At 43.8% G+C, this 27,765-nt stretch overlaps 1 protein-coding gene across 3 annotated transcripts; it reads left to right on the forward strand.

The window, feature by feature from the left end:
* LRRC8C (leucine rich repeat containing 8 family member C) lies at nucleotides 1–26,392 on the forward strand. 3 transcript variants are annotated; one of them, XM_017805519.1, is made up of 3 exons: nucleotides 1–78; nucleotides 17,675–17,816; nucleotides 20,288–26,392. In XM_017805519.1, the coding sequence occupies exons 2-3, from the start codon at nucleotides 17,679–17,681 to the stop codon at nucleotides 22,556–22,558; spliced, it is 2,409 nt and encodes an 802-aa protein (XP_017661008.1). In that variant the 5' UTR covers nucleotides 1–78; nucleotides 17,675–17,678; the 3' UTR covers nucleotides 22,559–26,392. The 3 variants fall into 3 exon arrangements, with proteins under 3 accessions (XP_017661008.1, XP_017661007.1, XP_017661006.1); XM_017805518.1 differs by lacking the exon at nucleotides 1–78 and adding an exon at nucleotides 3,529–3,560; XM_017805517.1 differs by lacking the exon at nucleotides 1–78 and adding an exon at nucleotides 11,743–12,268.
* Nucleotides 26,393–27,765: the final 1,373 nt, after the last annotated feature.

Raw genomic sequence — 27,765 nt, forward strand, 5'->3', positions numbered from 1 at the left:
GAAAACCTGATGATGATGATCAGAAGTGTAACAGAGGTAAAGCATCCTTCAAATCCAGGAGCTCCAGTTCAGCCAAAGGTCAGAAAAATGGGAGCTAGTCCTATTTCTTTTGTTATGTCTTTAGCTCTCTGTTTTCTCATCAGTATGTGGGGACAGCTGTCAATATCTTCTCTAGAGAGAACTAGTTGGCCCAAATTCTCCCCTGATGTAATTGCACTGCTTTCATTGTAATCATACCAGAATGTGGCTCCTCTTTATTAGGAACAAGAAAAGAGCTCATGAGATTAAACAACCTTTCAGTGTTTTCCTTCTGATTAAAGCAACTTTTAGTATTTAGAAAATGCTGCAGGCTTAAGAAATGACTATTCTTCACCCTGCTCTGAAGCTTTGCTTCTCCTTCCCAGAGTCAGTCCATAGCATCCATGCAATTTATTTCAAAAGTCTGTATTTCCAGCGTACTGCTATTATTTAAACATCTGGTGCAATTAAAATTTATATTTCAAAAACTAATCTAGGGGAGAGGGGTTAAAACGTAAAGCTAGAGAAAACCAAACTACGGAAAGTGATACATTCTGACAGAAACTTCAAGCAGATAAGAAGCACTAGAGCTGTCAAATCATTCATTTTGGATTTGAGCTGAAGCAAATCACAGAAGCAGTTTTTCGGTGCCTCGTCTGAAAGCAATTTAGCTTTTCTGTGTTAGCAGATTATGCTGTTTTCAACAGTTGTTGGAGAGATGACTGATGAAAAGCATTTTCACTGTGGGTGTGTTTCCAAGTATAGACAGAGCTCTGGCACTCAAACCCTGCGTTTGTTGCCCTGATCTCTCCTGAAGCTGAGGGTAAGTGGTCTGCCAAGCTCTGTGCAAACCATCCCCTCAGACCCAGCTTCAATGCCACTCTTAGGACCCCAGACCTCAGAGTATGGAATGGTTTTGAGTTTTTTCAGGGTGCATCCTCAAATTACGAAGGGATTAGAGACAAAAAAAATAAAGAAACAAAACTGAGCAGGAGTCAGTAGCAGGTGGGAGCTGTATTCTGGCAGGTGCTATGTTGGTGCTGAGTAAGGACTTCAGGATTAGGCATCTTGAACCTGGGTCACACTTGAGATTCAGCCCATGGCTACAGGAACAGAGGATAACTGCAACATAAGCACTGGCAGTGTGATCTGTTCCTGTGTCCAACTCAGTTTGGAGGCTGGTCTATGATACTTTTAACTCAGGTGTAAATCAAACCCTGCTCTTGGTTCTGTTGTAGTGTAAGTACTGCAAGGTAACGCTCAGTAGCAGCAATAACACTTGTAGAATTTGTAAGTTATGAATGACTAAACAGGCCAATTGACACTAAAGCAGATATCTTAAGTTTGTAGTAATGACAATTCTCATGTGACCTATCCCACATTCTTCTGGAGTCAGTGAAAAAGAGGCAACAACAAAATCAAAGGATGTCAAAAACTTGCAGTCAAACAAGTGGTTGAATCCAGTTGCTGTTGTCTACCATTTCAGTAAAGTAAACATCCCAAAATTACTTCAGATTTCACCTGCTTAGATGCTTCTTAAGAAAATAATGCTGAAATTCACAAATAAATTACAGTTTTCTGCAGAGAGCAGAATTTTTCCACTAGAGCAAAGGTGTTTACTATCAAACGTATTTTTGGGCCTTCTTCCACCAGAAGCTCACATACCAGAACTGCACTAAGCCTCCATCCCCAAACCCACCAGCTATAATTATCCATGGACCATATTTCCTACTGCAGTATCAGTGACCTTGCCTGTAATTATTCTTCACAGGGGAAGCTTAGCTCAGTCCTCCAACTCCTGCAGCAACTCTGAACAAAAATAACCCAAAAGTCCACAACAGGAAACGTTAACAATAGCAGGATTACTGGCCACTGTATCACCATAAAATAAACGAGAAACTGAGAGGGAGTTCAAGGAAAAGCAGCACCATGCTTAGGTAACGACTTATGAGAAAAGATTAAATGAGCTAAGCGATGACGAAAGGGTGAAAGGAACGACTGCCTCCAAATGACTGAAAGAAGAAACCATCCAGGACAGGGAGGGATTCTTTAAGCTGCAGCCAGGAGTTAAGAGTAATGGAAAGAAACCAATAAAATGAACACAGCAGTCACCATAACTATTTCTTTAGCTCAAAAAAAAAAAAAAAAGAAACTCAGTGCTTTTATCCATGTGGAAACCTTGCTTATTTATCCTGGTTTATTCTTTAGGCATATCCCAAAAAGCATGAGGCTAACACTTAAAATTACATAATGGTGCCATATTACTGAAATCTTTTAGGTTGGCAGCTCTGAAGGACTGTGAGGGAGCTATGCTGACAGCCCCTTCCAGCTCCTGTCAGACTCAGACCCTCACTTCCTCAGGTGCCTCAGAAAGCCTCGAGGCTTCAGCTGAGAAAAGCAGCTCTGCACAGCAAAGCACTTAAGCAAACACTTTAGGAAAACGATGAGCTGAACTCCCACAGTTATAAATCACATGCACGATTCCCAAATGAGGAACCTGAGTCTGCCCTCAGCAGTCCCTGAAGCAAATGGGTCAGAAAGCATATGAAGTCAGAATTACCCACAGCTATCCCTGGCAGACCTTCGGTTCACATCCCAACCCAGTTAATATTTTTGCAGCAAAACAGCTGTGATGCCTCATGTTGTGTTTGTTTTCATTAACTCCTCCCCAGTGGGCTTATGTATTTGTATTTCCTTGTTTACATACTTGTACTGTCCCTAAGGGGATACACATGCTACCCCTAAGGTTAGAGGCAAGTTATTGGAGGGCAAGTACCTCCATCTGAAGCAGAATTTGTCCTGTCTCTTCGTTCTGCCAGAGATGTAAATCTTTCTGGAAATGTTGGACAAAAGTCTCTTTAAACATGTGGTTTCTTTCAGCAGCAGTTTTCAGACTGTGCTTTTTGAATTGCTGGGCCAGAAGTTTGTGTTTCCAATTGTCACTCTCTGAGACACTTTTCCATTGTTAATGCAATCCCGGGCGCTTTACAGCCTGGTGTCTTTATAGTCGTTCCACGGCCCTGCGTGTTGAGGTCGAGATCTTTCCATCACAATTTCTGCTGTCACCGTCCCGACGCGGCGCGAAGCCGCCCGCGCGCGCGGGGACGGCGACTCGCGGCTCCCTCCCCGCGCCCGGCGCTGCTTCCCGCGGCACCACCCCCGGCCCAGCCTGTCCGTGCCAACGCTCCTCCGCCCGGGGATGCCGCGGGCGCTCCCCGAGGCCGCGGCTCCCGGGCAGCGCTAGCGGCGCCCCCAGGGGAGCGGGCGCGGGCGAAGTGCGACCGTCCCGCCCCCGGGGGCTGCCCGGCCCGGCCAGAGCCCCCCGGCACCGCCGCGTGCGTCAGACCGGAGACGTGGCCCCGCGGCGGCGGGGGCGGAGCGGCGGCGGGCGGAGCGCGACTGCGGGCGGGCGGCCTCTCCGCCCCGCCCGGCCCGGCCCGGCCCTGCCCGCCGCGCTCAGCCCCGCACGGCGCCGCGGGATGTTCGCGCTCCCGCCCGGCCGCCGCCCGTGACCCCGCGCCCCACGCCCGGCCGTGCACCAGGTAAGCGCTGCCGCGCCCCGCTGCCCCTCCCGGGGCGCTGCGCTGCCCGCCCGGGGACGGGGCATCGCTGCGGGGAGGGGGCCCCGGGGGCCGCGCAGGGACGGAGCCGCCCCGCAGGGCTCGGCGCTGCGCCCCTGCGGGGGAAAGAGAAGAGACCGACCCGGCCCGCGGCTGCCGGGACGCCGCTTTGCCCGCGGCGGCATCGGCGGTGCCGCCCCCATCCCCGGGCAGCGCCGGGGGAGCCAAACTTTATCTGGGATCGCCGCCGTCTCCTCCCCCGCGGAGGGGCGCCGGGAAGCGGTCACGGCAGCCCCACTCCCCATGCATCCCACCACATCCCTACTGGGCAGGGCCGCTCCGCTGCCGGGCGGCCCCGGGGGTGCCCCGCGGGGCGGCGGCCCGGGGCCGAGCGGGGCCGGCAAGGGGGCGGTGGCGAAGGGAAACAGTCGCCGTGGAGACGGGCGGCTCGGGGAAAGCCCTTGGCGATATCTTCCCCGAAAACAAGCCCCAGACGAACCCGCGTTACGGGGAGGATGCGAGCAGCGCTGTGAGGAGGCGGTCCGGCCGCGGGGACCGCGGGGGCTGCGCAGCGTCTCCGAGGGCAGAGGGTCCTGGCGGGTCCGGGAGCGGAGCGCAGCCCCGGTGGCACTGCGAGGCTCCGGCGTCCATGGCTCTGTTTGTGAAGAGATTTAAATAAATAAAAAAGTCCTGATTTTAAATCGGCTTGAAATCGGCTCTGCCTTGTCGCGGAGTGATGGGCAGTTTTGTTCATTATTCACGAAATGCGGTTTGTCCAGTTCACTGGAAAGAGTTGACCAAGCAAAATGAGGTTTATGAAAGACCGCTGAATGTATCCTGCCAGTATTTCATGCGGATGAAAGTCTTTAAAAATGAGGAATTTTGTTGCTCAGATAAGAATGTTAGTTATGGCTTGGCTTTTTAATTTTCTTTACTCTTGGAATAACTACTTCCAATTAGGAGAGACTCAGTATTATAAGCACCACTATTTGAAGACTCCCATGTACATGTTACCTCCCACAGAGCACTGTAGGCTCGAATGATGGTGTAAAAGATTGGACAGGCAGAAAGAAGGGTGCTTTGCAAGACAGTTAAGAAAAACATGGCAAAATTGGAAATAATAATAAAAAAATCTCCCTCCCCAATTCAGCTAAGTATATTTCCTCTCTCCCCCCGGCGATATTAGACCTGCTTTTACTTTTCTTTTTGGCATGATGAAAGCAATCAGGAGGGTAGCTCTCACTCCCCTGGGTTCACTCTTCGCCTGGAAAAACCTGTTTTCTCCTGTGGTGCAGATCAGCATGGAAAGCTGGGCTGAGCACAGTTCCGAGTTGATCCCTAATTTTAACCTGGCCTTGGATTCCTGCTGTCTCACAAGTGCCCGTGTCCCAGGGCTGCCAGCAAGGCGCAGCAGCCTGGTGCTTAGCACCTGTGGTTTCTGAATCATTTCCTTTTCCAGTTGCTTTATGAGTTTGCTAAATTTGTGGCAGCTGTGATGCTGTTTTCTTCCACTGTGAATACTAACAGGCCCTGCTAGAGGTTTTACCATAATATAACTTTGTGTGCTTTATTTGTTATTATTTACTCTTGTACGCATTTTTAGAAAGAAGCTTTCTGACGGAAAGCCTAAAAATCTAGTTGCTTTGTATGCCCAGTATTGGAAAAGGCTAGTGCTGGTTTTCAGCAAAAAAACAAAACCACAGACTGCTGAATTCTTCTCACAAGTTCCTTGCCTTGGTGCTTGGTGCTGTCTTGCAGTCAATTCCTGTACCAGTTCAAGCTGATTTCCTGAGGCAGCCTCATCCCACCTCTGGCTTTTGAGATCCACAATACGGAGCTCCAACCAAGAGGGGGGAGGTATCCAGGCTGGGCAGTACCGAAGGTTAAACAATACTCAGGTGGCCTTAGCGCCAGAGTGACAACACAGTGAGACCCAAAATAATGAACTGGGTCAGAGTGCTGGGAGGAGCAGTTCCCCTGATTGTCTGTTGACCTCAGTTGCAACTGGTTGAAGTGGCCCCTATTCACCATCAGAAAAGCACTTCCCAGCCCAAGGCTTTTTGAGCGCTGCGGGAAGTAAAAAAAAAAATTCTATTACCACCCAAACAATTCACAATAACAGGAGCTAGAGTTTAATTTTATAGTTTTTTCCTCTTGGAGAAAATTTATTGAAAAGATGCTGTCCTCATTGTCACAGAGTTGTGAAGGTCAGGGGAGAGGCTATATAGTAAAGAAAACACTGAAAATTAAACAATTGACCTCAGAAGAAAAAAAAACAACCTCAAAATGCTTTAAAACTTTACTTAGTAAAGCAAAGAAGCCATTCTCCTTCCAAAATGACTTGTCAGAAGAATCTTAACAAGTGTTGGATTTCACATGCTCAACATAATGGAAACTTTCCTCTCTTCTTCATCCTTTAGCTGTTTGCCCAGGGATTTTGTGCAACAAAACTCTGATGCAAATTCAAGCAATAGTGCAATGACTTTTGTTGGGGTTTGTGTTTCTAGGATCTCTTTTCCACTAGGAAGATACTAGGTTTGATTCAGCCTCTTAGCCATGTGTGAGTATGCTGTTCGTTCCATTACTTTCATTCATAACACAGGGCAGTCCCATCCCCGGGCAGGCAAAGTGTCTTAGAGCTGTCTTTAAACCTGGCAGACACTGGATCTGCTTTCCTCCACTGTATTCTTTTTACATCTTGGTGCCTGACACAAGTAGCTAATCAGACACAGCATTAACTTTACAACCATATCATCCAGAGAGTTGTAGGTTTGGATGAGGATGAGGCTTGTTTCAGAATTTTTTTCCAATATGGAGGTTGAATACACTGTCTCCTCCTCTCATGAAGAACTGATTTACAATCTTGTGTTTGATCTGCTCAGATCTTTAAAAGGCAGGATGATGCCATGCAGGTGCTTTGCATATTTTCCATTTGTTTGGGAGAATCCTGCCTTAAGATACAGTACATGTTTTTTCTTGGTTTTAAAGTAAAACAAAGGCCTCCCCTGAAGAGCAGGATGGCATGATTCTCCATGGAAATTTGCTAACACTGCTGTTATAGCAAGTGTATAAAGTTCCACTAAATTTGAACTGGAATATGTAAAAACATTTGGTCCTGTACAGTGCTATTAAAAATCCACTTTTCTCTCTGTCAAAGTAAACTTTAACTTTTCCATTGACTTCCGGCTGAGCAGAATCCAGCCTTTTATATCAATTTCAAATCTTGGCTTAACCTATGATCTGCTGAAAATGGAGGTGGCTAGCTCACATCTCCCTGCAATGGCAGTAGTGCACAGTGATTTTGTATTGATGGGAATACTAACTTCAACAAGCCAGCAATAAGACTGCTGAAGTGCTGAGAACATTTCTGATTTTATTTACTCATCACTGAAAGGAAGGTGGGAGTTTGGACTAATTGCTTGCTCTGGAGCACATGGTAAAGCAGAGCACAGGTCAAGCCCTGCCCTGAGCATGCAGCAGTGTAAGATCCTGATACACTTGTGATTTACAGCCGAATGCAACAGCTCAGAAGTGCAGGTTGCTGTCAGCAAGCAGACTGGGTGCTCTGAGCAGGGACCATTAGAGATCTCATTTTCCAGTTGATGTGAATGTTTGATGAGCTGTCTCAGAGCTAGATAGTTTTCACCAGTGTTCACAGACATTATTCTCGGAAAAACCCTTTGTTAAGTGTAATGTGATTAAAAAGAGTATTTGTTCTTTGCAGTCATTTACCCATGATCACATAATTTCAAAGATCTATACACCTGCGTTGTCAGAATCCCCCCCCAGCAACTGCTTTGATCTCACAAAGTTTAGGCTTGATGGAAACAGCCTTTCTTTCTGTTTTATTATGCATCAACAGATTCTTTGGTGGAACGAGGTTAGAGCTAATCCCTCTTTGGTGGTCCATGGCTGGACACTGTCCTGAAAACGTCCAGTACAGAATTTAGTTAGGTAGTTCTGGTTTTCCAGTCTATGATCTTTAAAGGTCATCTTATATGAAGAGCAGTTCTGTTTCTGTAGCTGTTAGTGTTTGAGTATGTGTATGTCACATCCAGTTTATTTACTTGAATTTATCTACGTTAGGCTTTCTTTTTCTTTCAGGAGTATGGGTGAGAACATGAGCTTTATTTTTATTGTCATGAAGGATGGTTTTGGGGGAAGAAAATCCATCAGCTGTTTCAGGCTGAGAATACCTGTATGTTTATCCAGGCGCTTTGGGAGGGAGACGTGTATTATGAGACTGTCATGAAGTTTAGAAAGCTCTTTTGTGTTGCATGCAAGTGGGAGCAGAAAAGATTCTTTATATGAAAAGTCTCACAAATCACAAAAACAGGCATTTCTTTAATATGTTTGGCTCAATCACTGCATAAAATGTTTTTAACTAACTTGTCAGATGGTTGAGCTGCTTAAGACTCAGAATGGAGCTTTTGTGCTTCCTGTCCCAATTAGGAATTAATTTTTAATTATATCAGCTAAACATTTTTTAATATGAGCACTTGTATTAGCCTGAGGTGGTTGACTATTCCTTTGATGAGGAATGGCACTGATTTGTGTAATAATGTCTGTCCTATGATATTTTATGGCATTGTTTCTGTCTTCATTATCTGAGTATGTTAAATACTGGAAAATTGCAGAAAACATGGTATAACTTTGATTAAAACATGATGTGAATTTACTTTTCTCAAACATTTAGACATACTTCAGGAGTACTAAAATATCACTTACTGGATAGTTTCTCGCTCAGTGCTTTGGTTTGCTGTTAGAGGTTTACACTCACGTTAAAACCATTTTGCAGCTCTGGAAAGAGGGCTGGCAGCTTGAGTGATAGCCCTGATAAACTAAGAATGTTACTCCCAGAGATGAAAAATGATTAGTGTTGCCTTTGAAGTAGTCTTTGACATAGAAATGCATGGAGTGTACTTTAGTTTTGGACGAATAGCTCAGCAAAGCCAAATCTCCACACAGGCCCATGTGCTTGGTACGGAAAGAATTCCTCTTGATTTCACTGAGATTTTATCTGGCAGAATCTAGCCCGGAATATTTTTTTATCTTCAGTCCAACCAAGTTGAAGTCAAAGAGCTGCTGACAATAGGAAGTCTTTTTGGTGTGTAATACATGAAAAAGTGCTATGACTCAGTTGGAACAAACAAGAAGGTTATTGTCTGGGATTCGTTGCCAAAGCAGCACTTACTGGATATGTAGGTGGAAATTGCAGTATATATTTTCAAATGCAGTTTATTAAAGGTACTTCCTCTTTATGTCCTTTATGTCTCCTCCTTGTGTCCCTTATGTCTCCTCTGAGTTCTGGATTCAGGTCTTTGAGCTTCCACTGCCACAGCAGATGGTACCAAGGGCAGAGCAGGGGGGATTCACTGCTGCCTCTGAATCCACTACACTCCCTCCTGGCTGTTAGGCAGAGGGGCAGCTGAAACCTAAATACACACTGGATGCTTGCATGTGTGCCTCAGTAACTCAGAGGGAAAAGAGTAGACTAGGTATTCAGCAAGTTTCTGGAAGTTACACCCTTTCCAGTTTCCTCAAGCACTAAATCCTCAGTGATTCGTTGACGTCTTGCCCACGGTTGTGGTCCTGTGGAGCTGGGGCTCTGGGGAAGCTTGGCTGTGGCAGTTGGCATAATGGAGGGCAGTTTTCCAGTAGAGGGGTTGTGACTCTGCTGGAGTTCAGGTGGCAATGAAACCCCGTTGCTACGCTGAGTGGCTGTCAAGCAGCGGACAGTCTGATCATGGCCAGCCTGCTTTCATCATCATTGGGGCATGTGCAGCCCTTGTGAACACTGCATGGGTTGCACAGGTTTTGCAGGACCACCAAATTGTGGGTACTGGAATAATGTCTTCTGTGGGCTAATTGTATTTGGTCTGTTCCCCAGATTGTAAACTAGTACGACTGGGACATGTAATTTTGGTAATGTGTAGTATGAAATCAAATTAACTTCAGTGGCTTCACAGGGAAGTTTTGACATGCTATCAATTTAGACTCAGCCACTGCAGAAAACTGGAAAAAAGCAGCATGTTATGATTTTATAGTACTATTCATTCATATTTCCCACCAAAGGTATTAAAGAAAGTAGATACCTTTCTGTTTTGCAGCTGGAGAATGATGGCATGGCTGGTTGATGTGGCGTGCACAGGCTGTCCATGGCCATGTCCCAGTGGGGACTCCTGACTCACGCTCTGTTGTTCCTCTAGGTCACATTTCCTCACCAGCTCAGCCTCAAGGAGATGAATTTGTTTGAAAATACAGTAAACACATAGACTTTTAAAAATAACTGCTTGGATGAAAATGGTTTGTTTTTAATGTTGTTCCAGTTCCTTAACATGGGATTTATGTTTAGGCAACAGCATCATTTGTTTGTATTTCTTACTTCAGAATGATGGTATTTCTTCCTATGAAAATCTTGGGTGCAGTCAACAGAACAAGAAGTAAGCCATCTTGTTTGAAATAGAGGCAACAGGAGCCAATGTTCAAAGTAGTTTTTCCAGGCAAAAAATGTTTACCTTTTTTAAATTATTTTTTAAATTAAATTTTGTATTGCAGGAAACACCAAAGGCAATAAAGCCTAGCAGGGAAATTGGTCTCCTGAAATGCTTCAAATACAGAGAGAAGTCAGTAGCAGAGGTATTATTGTATGTTACATGGGAACTGACCAAGCACCTACACTTACTAAAATGCTGGGTATTTTGGCCAGTACAACCATATAGCAAGATAATTACCAAAACTGAATGTCAGGGTAGTTCAGAAGTTATTTCACTGCGTGTACAATGTGTGTGAGAATACACAGATAAGGAAGGAACATCAACCTCTTGGGAATTAGGAGTTACTAATTCCAGCCCTTATCATCGTGTTTCCCCCTTAGTCTAATCTCAGTTTCCCAGACCTGGTGTCTTGTCCCTGGGTCCACTTTTAGTCCTCTTCTGGTTAGGTGATGAAGTGAAGCAGGTTTGCTGTCTGTCATCTATAGTGCCAGCATGGGCAGTGCCAGGAACTGTGAGGGGTCCTGGACATATGCTGAAGATGAAGTGTTCAGCTGCTAAGATCAAAGGACAGATGCAAACCCACAGTTTCCAAAGGTTTATAAATTATCCAGCTATAGGCAGCTGTTCACACAGCAGTAAAAACTGCATTCCTGGTACACAGGCCAAATTTTGGGGCCTGGGGGCCTGGGAAGTTTTAAATAAAGAGACCACGAGTTTTGTAGTGTGGACATCCAGTGTTGTTCCCCTAATCTTGTTTCTAGAGTGGTTTGAACAATTGCTGGCTAGATCTTCGTTCAGATTTTGTTTTAAAATTACACAGGTTTTTCTTTATGGTCATTTTGGGGACCCAGTCACACCTAAAAATACAAATTTGGCAAAGATATAATCAACAGAATATATGACTGATGATAGTAGCACCAAGCCATTTTCATGCCAGGTTGTGCCTATCAGCTCTGACTAGAGGAGACTGTGGCCCTAAGCTCTGGGGCTCTGCACTGACCAGTGATTTTGTTTAAATAGTCTATTTGAGAATACATCACCATGAACCTGACTGCAAAACTCCCTCACCCCTGCATATTTACCTATCTCAGTGTGCAGTTCCAAATCAGGTAAAATAGGAATGGAAAATTCTGTGTTTCAGTGCAGCCTCAGGCCCCGTGCTGAGAAGCACTCTAGCTTGATTTCACCTCCTGGCCCGTGACAGCCGAGGCCAAACAGCACAGGACACTTGAAAGGTAACTTCATGGTATTTGTGCAGAGTAACAAATGTTCACAACCAAGGACAGTGGGCTGTGGTGTTCAGGGTGTGCAGTGCCATGTCCTGTGTAAAACAACACCCACTGGCGTGCAGCCCCTGCACATGTGGCCTCAGTACTTGGGCTCTGCTGAGTCCCTGCTGCCAGGTCACAAGTTAGTTGTGTGTTAAATATGTGCTGTACTCTGTTCCTGTAATGAAGATGAATATGCAATAAATCATGTATGGGAACCAACTCAAAGACCTTCCTGTAGTGCTGTTCCCAAAAGGCATTTTATAATTTATCCTAGCATATGCAGTATGTTTAAAACAGCAGGAGGGCAGGGTTTGCCTAGCCTTTTCTCCTTTCAGTAGATCTCTGGTGTAGAAGACCAAGCAGCCCCAGTCTGAATTGGCTCTTGAGGACATTTCAGCCTTGACCCTTCCTGTTGTACTCAACTGGACTGTGATTGTGGTCCTGCAGCCAGCAGCTCAAAGCTCCTCATGCCAAGGGGAAAGTATCTTCCCTGGTGGTGATCAGGGCTGTGTCCATACCATCTGGGGCTTGACTGGACTCTGTGTTGCTCTTGAGATGGTGGTGCTGATCCTAGTGCATCTGAAGAGGATTGATCGGATGTCAGTCCGATGGCTAATAATTTAAACATCTTTTCTAGTCAGCTTTAGAAATCTCACCAACTTTTTGTGCTTCACAGTTGAAACATTGCTATTTCTCTCTCCTCCTCCTATATTCCTCCTCATTTTTCCCTCTGATGTGTAACAGAGAAGCAGTGACTGCTTCTCTGTGACATGAAGGTCAGCAAGGCACGGAGAGAGGCTCTTGGGCTTTGCTGGGCAAGGAGGCCGTAGCCAGGGCATTGTCTGGCTGCTGTACACGGGTGATGCCGAGGGTGGTGGGAGTCTGCCTCAGTGAGGAATGCACGCGGTGAGATGTGCCACAGGTGAGATAAAGGCAGAGCCTCCCAGTTACTCCCTTGTGTTTTGCTCAGTGTGGTTTTTTAATGCCATGTCTCTGCAGTCTATACCTTGAAAGCTGAGGTGGGGCAGAGTGGGAGAGGCACGGTGCTGTTCACCATTGACAGAGCGCTCCCAGCATCGTGTACCCTCTAATTCTGCTGGGGGCTGGTGCCAGTCCACACAGCTACGCTCCATAAAATGAATGAAGTTACTCTTTGAGAATCCACTTAAAAATAGTAACCGTTACCTAGCAATAGCTCAAGCCTGGGGCCTGGAAGGTGCTAGAAACCAGAAGTGGTTTTGTTCACAGTAGTACCACAGGGACACTTCTCTGAGCATTAATGTTTTTGTTTTGTGAAGTGTCTCCCAAGATGCAAGATGAATACAGCTTGATGAGGGGGTGTTTCACCTTTCATGTCCCCAAGTGTTTGCCCTCCTGGCAGAGTCGGCCCTGTCTCTGACTGGGGTCCCTTGTCCCCTGCTGCAAGGCAGGGCACAGAAGCTGGGCGGACACGGAGCCGCGGTGAGCAGCTCACAGTGCCTACCTGCGAAGCGTTAAGCCAAGGCCAGGGTTTGCCCCCGGGGCTTTGCTGGCTGTGCTGTGACAGCACTGCTGAGGAGCCCGGGCAGCGAGCAGTGCCAGCCTGGGCACACTGTGCCGTGGCGGGGCAGGGCCGGGCCCTTGGGTTGCTGTCGCTGGTGGCTGTGGGGCTGTTGGCACAGAGGCCCTGCTGACACAGCGCTGCCCCAGCCCCGCCGCTCGGCCCCTCTGGCACCAGCTCTGCAAAGGCGGTCCCTGCCCAGAAACCCCCCGGGCTCTGCGCCTGAGCACCCTCCGAGCTCCCACTGGGCAGGAAACTCATGAATCGATTTCCTTTCTATTCTGCAGTGCACATCATGTGGATTGCCTGGTGCCTCGTTTTTCTCTTTAGCTGCTCTGGCAAGAGCCGTCATTACTTCTGAGCTGTCCCCACTGCTTTCCTTTATTCCCTCTGATGTAAACCAATCGCTGAGAAGCTGGTTTGCTCCACAGTGCAGCCGTTTCACAATCATCCTTTGACTCCATCTCTTGATTTATTGTCTAATTTTTTTCCAATACTTTTCTCTTTCACTTGGATCTATTTATTCTCCTTAGCTCTTTTAGGTCACGTTAATTTGTTGTGTCTCACTCCTAATTGTTCATGCATTAGCTGCTTCCTACAGGATAGGTTTTCTGATGGAATAGGTATCACACTTGCACCTGCATTCAAATATTTCATCTTATTATGACATATTCATTTTCACTCATCAAGTTTTCTACATTTCATAGAAATTTTAAAATTACAGTAAAAAACCCTACTAATTTCTCTCAGATTTTTTTTGTTTGGGGGGTTTTGTTGGGGGTTTTTTGTTGTTGTTTCAGTGGGGTTTTGATCTGGCAAACTCACAGCTCTTTTCTGCAGCGTTGCTTAACAGCCAGTTCAACTGTTTTTTAATCCAAGTTCCTTTTTTATTTCCTTCTGGTAGCTGAATACCAGATGATTTATCTCATGTACTGTTTTGTTTCCTCTAGAGACTGAGAATTATTAGAAATGCAAGAGGAAAAAAAAATGTTCTGATTTTAATTGGAAAAAAATCCAATATTTAGAACTCTAGTAAAGACGGTTAGAATAATATTTAACAATAAGTCAGACTCCACATTTCATCTACAATGTATTGTGCAATTAAATAACATTTTGAATGTGACTGAACTGAAATTAGTAATGCTGTCTTAGTTTTCATCAGCTGAAATGTTGAGCTCCTTGTCTTCTATCTCCTTGTCACAAAAAGAGATAAGAAACCCCAGTAGATGGTGTGCTGTCCCAGAGATTGCTGTGACTTGGACTGCAGTGTGACTTTTTAGCACCCCTGTTTTGGTTTGCCGATATTGATGATTGACTGAACCACTTTATTTCATGCAGACAGGTTTGCGCGTGATTATAAATGAGTGTGGCAGTGATGCAGCTTTGGGTGCAGCAGTGAGGAAGAGCTGGACTCTGGACATGGCCGGGAGGGATTTTTTAGGATTGCTCTGAGCTATGTGGACCTGCTGTGTCTTTTCTGAGGCCTCAGAGATGCTGCTAATAGATGTCCTTTCAGTCACTGGACAGGCCAGAATGGAAAAGAAGCTAGAGGGAAGTGGGAGACAAATGAAAAGTGATTTGATGTCATTTCGTTCTGTATGCAGATGCCAGCAATGCTGGTAGGCCTAGACTGCTCTGCACTGCTTTCCAGCATTTTCTCTTGACTGTTAGTGCAGCAAGTGAAGCAATAGGGTTACTCCAGTGAGTGCTGGGAAATGGTTGTCCTACTTCTTCACATCCAATTTCTATTTAAAGCTTCTCGTGAATGTCTTTTTTCCCTGAAGCTAAAAAATATCATCTGTCATTAGACATTGTTGGTTTATTTACTGTTATTATGTGCAGTACTATTGCCATCATTCAGTAACATTTGTTTTCTTTCTTTAACAGTAGAGGAAGACATTAGTGGCAGACAGATTTTGATGTTTGGTGTTGAACTGCAAACCTTCTACCCTCAGATAGGTTTTCTAGGATAGATGTAGTTCTTCCTGTGCTTGGCCCATTAATCAGGGTAACAGTATGTGCACTCTACTAAAGAGGAGTCACATTATGCAGGGGATCAGGGCAGCATGTGTTTGTGCTACCAAAAACTATCTACCTTCATCTAAATTCCCCACATATCACTTAGAAGAAATAAAGCAAATATATAATACAACAACGACCCCTAAAAATACATAATAAAACCTATAAGAAAGCAACAGCCAAAATAATTTTTGGTCTTTAAAGTTGTCCCTGGACAGTAATTTGTAAGATAGTTTCCAGTCCCATCTGCTGTCAGGCGCTGCCCCTGTTTCAGTCTTGCCAACTTTCCTAACGCTGTGGCTCAGATCCGCAGCTGCTTAGATGTCTAACCAGCAAGGCCTGGGTCTCCACACGTTTTGGTGCATGTGAGCACTTGTGTTTTCTCAAGAATCTCCACTCTAGGAAACGTAATTTTGTCTTTACCTGACGCTCAAATTGTTTATACTTTTGCAAAAAATCTTACAAATAGGATGTCTAGAGGCTGTGGCAGCAGAATACAAAAGAGCACTCATAAACCATTATTGCAGGGGTGGAAAGAAAGTGTTGTGATTTTAAAGCAATCTGCTGATAGGTATTCTTGGGTGTACTGATGGCATTCCAGTCAGCCAGCTGGCCTCAAAACCCGAGCCAACAGTGATATATGTGTTACAAAACTTTGAGCAGGACTGTTGCATGGCAACTGCTTAGCTAACATTTGTATTAGTGTATTCCTTTGACAATTTTCTAAGTTTTTCAATACTTGATAGAAAAAAAGAAATTTAAAGCTTACCAGCAGCTATTCAGTCACCTGCATTTTATATGGAAATAAAAAAGAGAAGGGTAATTCCTTACTAGTGGCAGTTAAATGCATACAGGAATGGAAGAGAGATCATGCGTGATGTTCTTCAGCTCATGTGCCACTGGGAGCTGCCAGCAGAAGTTCAGCTGGGCATGTACTTAAAGCTACATGAGGCACCTCTAATTTATGGTATCCATTTTTTCCACCACTATTTCGAAAAGAAAAATGAAAGGCAACAAAGATTTGTCCCAGCAGCTACCCCAGCTGTTCTCTGCTGTAGAGGTATATCTTCCCTAATACATCTGCTAACATTTGCAAGACAAGCGCACAAAAAGCAGAATTGTGGCTCCTGGCTGCCTGCCATTTGATAACGAATGCTGCATTCCTCTGCCAGCACTGCAGCAATTCAGGCCTGTTGGCATGGATGCTGCCAAGCCCCTGACCTGGCCATGTGAAGTCAGGCCTGCATTGCCATCCTTTTCATTGATGGTCTATTAATTTGGAGGTACTGTGGAGGACTACCTGCTTTCCTTTTGAGGATTGCCAGTTGTGCAAGAGGTGTGTGCAATTCCCTGTGGCATTGTAGCATGCATTCTGGGGACAGCTTTTAGAAGGGCAGGAGGCTGAGAAATATTCTCCTATCTGACCAAGCAGTGCTTAAAGCAACATGAGAGGGGTGCAAGAGGAGAGGGGGGTAAGGAATAAAGGTTTTTATGCTGCTCACTCAGAGAGCTGCAAACCCAACCTTGATATTTCCCCAGGATATTTACAGATATCACCTTATGCCTTTGGGGACTGCAGTATCTCCAGAGGATCAGCTGGGCAAGAAGAGACACAGCAGTACCTGAGAAGGTGCCAAAGTGAGCATCCTTCCACACACATCCTTACACACCACAGTGTAGTGGTGGTCAGTTATTAATTCTTAGGATGGCTGTACACTTGAGATGAATTGCAGCCATTAGGGCTTGAATCCTTCCCTTCCCAATCCCTGGCTCTGAATGAACTGAATCCTCTAAGTCCCTCAGCAGTGTATCAGCAAGTGTGTGCTTATCACTAAGCATGTGCATGGATGGATGTCATCAAACCAACATTAATGGGTCCCAGTGTGCAGCTGAATCAGGATCATAGACTTCTAATATTACTGTGATATGAAGTGATTGTGGTGGGCATTTATGATGTTAGTTAATGGACAAATTTTGTAAATTGCCCTTGGGAGTATTTTTGTTACATTTCCATGTGAATTTATCTTTCCATTGTAACTTCCTAGGGAGTTTCAGTACTAGTTTGATCTCAGGGATTCAGTTACACAATATGCTGTAGGCTTTAAAATCAGTTGCTTTGCCTGTACATACTCATGTGCTAGCTGATTTTTCAGAGGAGGTGATGATGTAAGCCTAGACATCTGAGGCAAAGATAAAGGCCTTGATCTGCCTGTATTTTGGTTACCTAAAGCAGTTTAGAAACTTGCACTCAAAACACAGTAGATTTAAAATTGCAGTGAGTATGCCGAAAAATATTCCAAAACCTCCTTGAAACCACTATGAATAAAATGGAAGTGAATGAAACATGATAGCTAAAAGGGCCTGTGAAATTTGAGTGCAGGACAAGCACTTCAGCCAGACCTTTCAGATTAAGGCAAATGTGTACAAAGCTGAACATCTCTATCTACAGAATGGGCTGATTTTCAGGGATGCAGAAGGCCTGACCCATGAGAGATGGCTGAGTCAATGCAGAGAAGGAATTGCCTGCCTGCACCAGTCTTCTCCCTTCCTGACAGGAGCTGCACAGGGGCAGCATGAGCTCTTCTGAGGTGGGGTGTCCGGGGGACTGCTTGGACGGTAGCTGGAAACTTTTGTGCCAGCTCCTGGGACTTTCATTTACAGAGGGGGTTTTTTCAAACCTCAGAGAGTACTTGCTCTCACAGCATGAGGGGTACAAGCTGCAGGAGACTGAACTGCAGGAGACTGAGCGCTGGCCTTGCTCTTTTGCAGGACGATGATTCCTGTGACCGAGTTCCGTCAGTTCTCGGAGCAGCAGCCGGCGTTCAGGGTGCTGAAGCCCTGGTGGGATGTGTTCACGGACTATCTCTCTGTCGCCATGCTGATGATCGGTGTGTTTGGGTGCACATTACAGGTAAATCAAACGGGACGGAGGCGTGGTGGGTGCTCAGCAGTGGTGAAAGAACACCACAAATGAGGAAGGACCTTGTAAGGATGGTTTCCCATCCTGTTTGGTCTCTTGGGTTCACCATGAACAAAGAAAAAATTTGCTGGTCTCAGGATTAAAGCTGTTTAGGTAGCAACCTCAAATAACACAGACCAGACTTTTAGCAGCTGTAAATCAAGCAGAACTGCACTAGAGTGAATGGAACCACGCCAGTTAAGATAAGAGCTGTTGGTTGGGCTGGTGCCTAGATCAGTGTTTTCACCACAATTTGGCATAACAAAACATGGTCAACTTAAGTTCTTATTTGTTACCGTTTTGCTGTTTGAAAAATGTAATTTTGTAATTTCTATTTTTCTTTATTTGACAAATGTTAATATTCTTTCTGTCCTTATGCTTTGAAGCATCAGAATTGAAATGAATGTGCTTATTTTGTTAACACCACTCACTGCTGAATTTATATCTCTTCCATCCCAAAACATCTCTGAGGATGCTTACAAGTAAACAATTGACATTACTGTCAATCACTGTTAGTTACGTTTTGCTAAAAAGCCAAAAGCAGAAAAGAAATTAAAAGTACTCTTTGGGATGACTCCACAAAAATATAAAGTTACAAACTGGTTCAAACATGGATCTAACATTTCTTGGCATGACTTTGAAATGGAACTAAAGGGACACATTGACAGAGCTCTTATTTCAGAGGAATTTGCTTTCTTACATGGTCCAGGATTTTTCACATGAAATCAACTGTAGTTTTGCCTGTATTCTCCATTCACAAGTATTTTCAGTTTAAAGATACAATGTTCATGTTTAAAATTCTCTTTATAGGGCTGAGTTTTGCATTCGTTGCTACGTGTTTGCTTAACCACATGAAGTAAATCATCTGTTATTTTTAACTTTACCTGCTTGATTGGATAAAGCACACTGGAAAATAGTGTGTGGAAACACTGAAATAATAGAGGTTTTTTATTTCAACTTATTGCCAGATCCACAAATCCAAGGTGTAAGTAAGAGTGTGTATCACTATAGTGTTTACAGGGAAAGATAAACTACAGGAGTTTTTGATGTGTCAACAGTTACAGCACTGATATTGTTTAAAACACATGTGATCTTATCTCAGCATCTCTGTGCACCAGGGTGGATCATCAAGGAGGATCTGATTTTGGTAGCTCTTGTTGCACACCCTATATTTAGTGCTTTCAACAACTACGATGTCAAAGAATATATCTACACTACACACACATTCTTAGTTGGGCCAATCCCAGTTAATCATTCAAGGCAAGAAACAGAACTCGTTATCACATGGATTAGCACTGTAAATTCAGCCCTATAGAAAGCCTTGCATTGAACTCAGATCTGTTATCCCAAATGACACCAAAGGTGATTGGTCCCATAAGGCACTCTGACCTCCATTTGTCAACATGGATGACCAGCCCAAATTAGAAAATTTGCCTTTTTTTTTTGTTTATAGACAGACTCAAGGACAGAGCTACATTTTTCCCCCCAGGTGTGTAGTCCATCCTACAAAAGTCCCCCATAGAGAGGAATTTTTTACAAGGGCATATAGTGGTAGGACAAGGGGTAATGGCTATTAACTGAAAGAGGGTAGGTTTAGATTAGATACTAGGAAGAAATTCTTCACTGTGAGGGTGTTGAGGCACTGGAACAGGTTAAAGTTCCCAGAGAAGTTGGGGATACCCCATCCCTGGAAGTCTCCAAGGCCAGGTTGGATGGGGCTTTGAGCAGCCCAGTTGAGTGGAAGGTGTCCCTGCCCATGGCAGGGGGGTTGGAACAAGATGATCTTTACGTTCCCTTCCAACCCAGATCATTCTATGATTCTATGAGGGCTCTATTGTATTATGTATTAGAAACTGAATAAAATTTATGTCCATGCACATACAAATGACATCAAAGAACTATCCCTACCTGTCTTTATCAAGACTGAAGTTCCGTAATTGTCCAGCATAGATATGCCCACATTATCCCCTCATCAGCCATATTTTGGTATGATAAGACATTGCCATGTGAGAGTATGACCACATGAATACAGTTGTGCTGCTCTCAAGCCTAAGCTGTCTCAGAACATCGTGTAGCCAGGGTGGATACACGTGGCGATAACAGTCTGTCTCTAGGCAGAGCAATGCAGGAGATCTCTGGTCTTTTCTGGAATCATTACACACACTTGTCCTTTTTCTGGATTGTCTCAATGCGCTCTTATTCAAATTATGGAAAACTAACCGTAGATAAAAAGGGGTGACCTAGTTCTTGGCATATGGAACAAGAGTCTTGTTGGAAATAATAATAGCACAGCCTGTGGGGCCAAGTAGCAGACTGTAGGGAGGAATGCCTGACAGCTGGAGGAACTCCAAGGACAGCTACCCATTGGTGCTGCCACCACTGTTTGTACATCAGTTCAAAAGATACCTTTTTATGTGTTTCAGGTCATGCAAGACAAGATAATATGCCTTCCAAAGCGCCTACAGCCTTGCCAGAACCAATCTAATAGTTCAAATGTGTTTAACACAATCCCAGATACAACCCCCCTTCCACCACTGAAGCCATCCACCCCTCCAGCTACAGTTGAAATGAAAGGACTGAAGACTGATTTGGACCTTCAGCAATACAGCTTTATAAATCAGGTGTGTTATGAACGGGCTCTGCACTGGTATGCCAAGTACTTCCCTTACCTTGTCCTTATACACACACTGGTCTTCATGCTATGTAGTAACTTCTGGTTCAAATTCCCTGGATCAAGCTCCAAAATTGAACACTTCATTTCAATACTTGGGAAATGTTTTGATTCTCCCTGGACAACAAGAGCTTTATCTGAAGTGTCGGGGGAAGACTCTGAAGAGAAAGATAACAGGAAGAACAACATAAACAAGTCTAATACTACTCAGCCAAGCACTGAAGGCACTTTGGTCAAGACACAGTCTTTAAAATCAATCCCTGAGAAGTTAGTTGTGGATAAGGGAACACCTGGGGCATTAGATAAGAAAGAAGGTGAACAGGCCAAAGCACTGTTTGAAAAGGTGAAGAAATTTAGACTGCATGTCGAGGAGGGTGATATACTCTATGTCATGTACGTTCGCCAGACTGTGCTTAAGGTAATTAAATTCCTTATTATTATTGCTTACAACACAGCACTTGTCTCAGAAGTTAATTTTACAGTAGTCTGTAATGTTGATATTGAAGACATGACAGGATACAAGAATTTTTGCTGTAATCACACGATGGCACATCTGTTCTCTAAACTTTCTTACTGCTACCTGTGCTTTGTAAGCATCTATGGCCTCACATGCCTTTATACACTATACTGGTTGTTCTACCGTTCACTGAAAGAATACTCTTTTGAATATGTTCGGCAAGAGACGGGAATTGATGATATCCCAGATGTCAAGAATGACTTCGCTTTTATGCTTCATATGATTGATCAGTATGATCCTCTCTACTCCAAGCGGTTTGCTGTCTTCCTGTCTGAAGTCAGTGAAAATAAGCTGAAACAGCTGAACCTAAACAATGAGTGGACTGCAGATAAACTGCGACAGAGACTACAGACAAACTCCCATAGCCATTTGGAGCTACAGCTTTTCATGCTTTCTGGACTACCAGACACAGTTTTTGAAATCACTGAGCTGCAGTCATTAAAACTTGAAATAATTAATAATGTAATGATACCAGCAACCATTGCACAGCTGGACAATCTCCAGGAGCTCTCATTGCACCAGTGTTCCGTGAAGATCCACAGTGCCGCCTTGGCTTTTCTGAAGGAGAATCTCAAGATCTTGAGCGTCAAGTTTGATGACATCAGAGAGCTTCCACATTGGATGTATGGCCTCAGAAATTTGGAAGAGCTCCATTTAATTGGCTCCCTAAGTCACGATATTTCCAAAAACATTACACTGGAGTCTTTTCGGGAGCTTAAAAGCCTGAAAGTTCTTTACATAAAAAGTAATTTGTCCAAAATCCCACAATCTGCAGTCGATGTTTCAAGCCACCTGCAAAAATTGTGCATCCATAATGATGGCACGAAGTTAGTGATGCTCAACAACTTGAAGAAGATGGTCAATCTGACACAGCTGGAATTGGTTCATTGTGATTTAGAGCGCATACCTCATGCAGTCTTCAGCCTCCTCAGTCTTCAGGAATTGGATCTGAAGGAAAACAACCTCAAATCCATTGAAGAAATAGTAAGTTTTCAACATCTGCGAAAATTGACAATTCTAAAGCTGTGGTACAACAGTATAACGTACATCCCAGAGCATATAAAGAAACTCACTAGTCTAGAGCGGCTTTCCTTCAGCCATAACAAAATAGAGGTTCTTCCGTCCCACCTATTCCTATGCAACAAAATCAGATACTTGGATTTGTCTTACAATGACATTCGCTTTATCCCACCTGAAATAGGAGTTCTGCAGAGTTTACAATACTTTTCCATTACTTGCAACAAAGTGGAGAGCGTGCCAGATGAACTATACTTTTGCAAAAAACTTAAGACTCTGAAAATTGGGAAAAATAACTTGTCAGTCCTTTCACCTAAAATTGGTAATTTGGTATTCCTCTCCTACTTGGATATTAAAGGCAATCACTTTGAAATCCTCCCACCTGAGCTTGGTGAGTGTAGAGCTCTGAAGCGGACTGGTTTCACTGTAGAGGACACCTTGTTTGAAACGTTGCCTTCTGATGTCAGGGAGCAAATGAAAGCTGAATGACTTCTTCTCACTCAGTTTTACAGAAATAACACTTCTACCAAATATGCTCTAGAGAATGCATACTCCGAATATGCATTTAGTTTGTCATTATTTTTTTCTTTTTCAAATCCTTTCTGTACAAACAAATATGGAGTAAGGAGTACATATATTTTTAAATAAATTTTTCTCATATTTTTTCACTGTTTTAAGATATTTTTGTTTTGCCCTGAGAACAAGGGCATCTGTAACTTAATTTTTACTGGTAAAAGTAAATGGGTTTATCTGCTGATTTTTTTTTTTCCTTTTCCTAATCCCACCAGGGAAACTGTGTTTAAGCTGTATGCTTTGGGTTGCATAGTTAGTAATAGATGATTATATTGTCTTCCTGGTTATTGTTAATCCCTTAGGACATGGTCTTCAACAGGTGGTGCTGCAGGTGTTGAATGCCTCGTTTCTTCTTTTCTTCAGTGGCAGTAGAAGGTGTTCAGCATCTAACAAGATCAAATCTGGGTTGACAATCCTTTTTGTATTATTACATGGTTTTCTCAGATGATCAAAGCAAATAGAAAAGGTTCTTTATATATTTTAATAGGTGTGAGGGAGTGTGCAGAACTCCTTCAGAGCCTTTTGGCAAGTTCAGAAACACTGCGCTGAGCTGGAGGCACTGACTATGATTTCCTCTCTGGTGCAGGAAGAGTAAGGTCACAGTTCACAGAGGAATCAGCACCAAAATGACTCATGCTGAAGGTTTTCCAAACAGTGCAAAGGGATGCAGCTGCCTGATTCCTACTAACTTGAATGGAAGGGGTGGAACTAACTCACTGTGTTGGAAACATCAACCCAGCAAGATGAAACACTATCTTGAAAAACCCCATCCTCCCCTAAACACCCAGTCCTGCAAGAGAGAAAGTGCCCTCTGCCCCCCCTCAATTCACTTCTCTACCAGATTGCTTGGCACCTTGCAGGAATGGGATCCAGAAAAAGTGCAATCACGTTTAGTTTGTAAAGCTTCTGACAAGGAAATAGTATCTAATATGCTCCTTAATTGAACTTGGATATCATAAACCCAAGCTCAGCACAGGAACATTTGCAGATTTGCAAAAATGAGATTAAATGAACATATTAACTTCTCACAAGTCTCAGCCTACCCAAGGACAGTGATGAAGGCTACGTTTTCATCTTCCAGATAGTAATTAAACTGGAAATCATACAGTTGGAAGTATGCTTTTTAAAATTATATAATAACCTCTGATGATTATGCATCAAATTGGGAACTTTATCCTCTGAAGCCATGTTCAGCTGTTTATTTAATCCAGCCATTTGATTTCTTTTAGTCAGGTTTGACAGGGATGTGCTGCTTGCAAGCTAATTTAAGCTAGTCAAAAACAACCATATGATAGTAAAATATTTTCCTGGGAGGAGATCTCTTCATCCTATACAACAACACGTATTTGAGTCAGATGCAGGCAGTGCATAAATATTTCACAAGAATATCTAGGAATAAGTACTTGTTTCTCTAGGAGGCAGAGATTCTCTAAATCACAGAGGTTGAGTTGCTGATTGTTTAAAGTTATGTAAAATAATTGACAGTTGTCAGATTGGTTGCTCTTAATGTTTTCTAATTGCCATTGCATGTCTTGAGCTACAGTTAATCTGAGTTCTTGAGCTTGGTACAAAAGCATACTGTTGTTTTAAGAGTCTGACTTAAAAAGATGGGAAGACAAACTACAATGAGAATTTCCTCATTAATCCGGGGTGTGCTGTGCAATCTGGTATGTGGGCTTGCCACAGTACCAAGTCAGACTTACTTTTTGTGCTTGGATATGTTCTGGAGAAGATCCATGTGATTAATCAAAAATGGGTCAGGCATGAAGGAATCAAATCAAGCTTTTTTAAAGGGGTTGGATTTAGTTGGGTTGGAAGACCTATAATTGATGTAGCCATTGGAGAGCTACTCTTACTCGTGTGGAATGCACTTAATGGAACAGCTTGGCAGTATATATATTCTAAATGTATTTCACTTTGATGTAATGGGAGGGAGAGAAACGTTTCATTGCTCATATTAACCTAATTATGTAAACCAAAGTGCTGTTGTCCCTGATGAATGTAAACTGTTCAAAATGTCCAAGTAATTGGTGGAGCTGTATAATTCTCTTACTTACATTTGAAATATGGGATTACATTTAAAGTTTTTTAAAAAGTCTTTATATTCCTAGATGTAGCATTTTAAATCCTTAATTTATTTTGTGTCTAATGTTGTTTCATGTGTAGTTTGTGGTCTGTTTTCTGAATGGAAGTTATGCACACCTCATAACTGAAGGTTGGAGACTTGTTCTATGACATTGTTGTAAATATATCACTTAGGGGATATGGGAGTTTCGTTTATTACTGATTATATTTATACCAGTGCAACCCCTCATGTGGACACAGTTACATGAGTATAAAGTGCCTTGTGCTGGCATATCTTTATTCACTTTGATAGGAATAAACTATACCGGTCTAAGCACTTTCGCACTAATAACTGTATCTTCTCCAAGGATTTGGTCTGCTGAGACAGCTTCCTCAGTCTAACAGCTCACTGCCACAAAAAAGGGGCAGTTCCCTCCTCCTCCCATGTTCCCTTTTCCTGCCAACACATTCCTGCTGCTTCTCCTGTACTTTTACAGGTCTGGTGCTGGTCTGATCCCTCCACAGGACAAATCAACTTTTTAAACCGGCAGAAAACTATACCAGTTTAAAAAAGGGACTAATTTTCTGCTGGATCAGCTCTCCAAAGGATTGGATGGAGACTAGGGTGGGAGTAACAAGGACACAGGATTCTGCAGCTGGAGTCTGGGCAAGGAGAAAGTGGGATAAGTCACTTTGGAGGTGCTAGGTCAGTTCATCATCTTGCCGAGCCGCGTGCTTGGAGAGCTGTGCTGTTGTATCTATAGCAGCATTAGGCAGCTTGGCTTTTGTGAGTAGACAACCCTCAGGCTCGCAGTGAATGATAAAATATCACATTACTGTTAATTTCTTAATGAAACAAACTCAGGTAGCTGCATTGTTGACTTTTCTAAACTTCTTACTGTCTAATCTGGGGAGTATTTTCCAAACCCATATTACAGTATTTTAGAAACGTGTCAGCTGAGAGAAGATTGTTTCCTAATTCTGTATGACATCCAGGAAAATATGTAAAAGTGCCATATTTACTCAGTGAATCATGTACTGCTCATATGTATATTCACATACAATTCATACTAGACTTTTCTGTGACAGATAGTATTTGACTTAGAATGGATGGACATTTTGTGGCTAATACTTTAGGCATGGTTTGTATATATACAAAGAGTTTATATAACTACTTACTTTAATCAGGTGCCTAACAAGAATGACAATTCCAGAATTTAAGCAAAGTGTTTTTTCACTATTGCTCAAAAATAATAAAAATCTTCCTTGGTAATGGAAGCAGAGATGACAAAGATTGCATCAAAAGTAAGAAGACAACCTTAACAGTACATTAAGCCTGAAAAACAAATCTCCTTGGTGAGATGTGCATCTCCCCCTTTGTCAGAATTAGGATGGATATTTGTGCTGACCTCATGCATCCAGCCAGCCCAACAACTTCTGCAAATTCCAATTGGAAAGCGCTTGTTCCAAGTCTCATATCATTTCTGGTACTTCAGTAATTCATGTGCTTAAGTGGTGATGAGTCCTGTAAGAATGCCAAGGAAAAACTTTGAAATTTGACCAAATGGACAAACATCTTAATTCTGTAGCAAGAATCTTAGTATGATAATAGACCTGCATAGTGTTACATTGCAATATAGTACACCCAGAAAAAAATGGAAATAAAATGCTCTTTTGTAATAACAACCATGTCAGACTGCAATGTGATTATTTGTTTGGGAAACATTTTGTTTCTGGGTTACCTAAAGATCAGACTTTGGGTTTGGTCCCTTGGGAGGGAAATCAGGAAAATATGTTTGAAAAAACATCGTTATACTTGACAGGATTTACAGTCACACAGTCTCGCTTCCTGTGCACCTCCTTCCATCCCCTCACTCTGAAAGCCAGCAAAATGGCCAGGAAAGAAGCCATCGCCGCTGGAGCAGCTCCCCCGCTCCGGTCCCTGTGCTCTGCCAGGGCTTGAGGGGGATGCTGGGAGCCCTGCCAGCCTGCAGCCGGGGGTGCGGGGGCTCCTTCCTCCCCCCACTGCATGCCTGCACTGCCAAGGGAAATGATGCTGTTGGTCCTTGCATCTGACATACTCCCCTATAAATCTCCTGATGAGACTTGGAGATCACTCCAAAGGCAACTGGGCTGTCTGCATTTGGTATGGGGCATTTTCCTCATTTCTCTCTTTCTCAAGTTGTGAGCAATAATGTATTTCAATTTTCGGTTTTTATGCTGAGACAGCACTGTCCTGCCAAAATGGAGCAAGAAATACTCCTCTCTGGTCCTTGTCTCAGTGGAGGGACAGGAGACATAAGCATAGCAGGCTGAGTTGGCTTTGCCTTTGGATAAGCCCTGGCAGGGCAGCTCAGCACAGCAGCTCTCTGTAGGTCCAGCTCCACCCATGGGTGCTCGTGCACACCAGGCTCAGAGAGGCTCCTCAGGGTGCGGAGGACCTGCTGGACAAATCTGGGCTGGACCTGCCCTGTTCCTTCTGGGATCAAAAGGACTGGGGTGTCACAGGAGGACATAGCAGATGTGTGGTGGATGGCAATGGCCCCAGAGCTTCCACATAAGGAAGTCCAGACCAGCATGAGAACCTCACTTCCAGTCCTCTGGCTTCAGGCACACGTTTGAAGGAGCTTGTAGTGTCAGAGAAATTGTTTTTATCACTGTCTCGGTACAAATGAGGCTGTGTTGTGACTGGGATATGGCTGATAGCTTTGGCTCGGGCAAGTAAACTGTCAGGCTGCTCATGGTGGTCTGTGGGGTCACGCTGGGTCCTCACACGTGGGCTGTCTGCAGGTGGACAGCCCTCTGAAGGGGAGCTGGTTTTCAGAGCAGGGCTTCCCCCACCTGTCCCAGGCCAAGGAGAGACTGAGTGTGTCCAGAGATTGTGCTTTCAACGATACAAAGAGAGTAACAGTCATGGGTGGTGGGGTTTGGTGGCTTTTGTCCAGGGCCGGATTCCCAAGTACCACTATGGGCAGCACTGGCAAGATGTGTGATCCCAGGGTGTGGAATAAAACACCTATATTGCAGGCAAGCTTGAACCATTTACTATCAAGCATGAT

This window comes from Lepidothrix coronata, unplaced genomic scaffold (assembly GCF_001604755.1).
Source record: "Lepidothrix coronata isolate B3197 unplaced genomic scaffold, Lepidothrix_coronata-1.0 Scaffold12, whole genome shotgun sequence".
Classification (NCBI taxonomy): Eukaryota; Metazoa; Chordata; class Aves; order Passeriformes; family Pipridae; genus Lepidothrix; species Lepidothrix coronata.

Bases quoted from the DNA above. Each gene is read 5' to 3' on its own strand.
- LRRC8C (XM_017805517.1), top strand. The intron at 17,817-20,287 runs GTAAATCAAACG...TATGTGTTTCAG, and splicing joins TGTTTGGGTGCACATTACAG to GTCATGCAAGACAAGATAAT.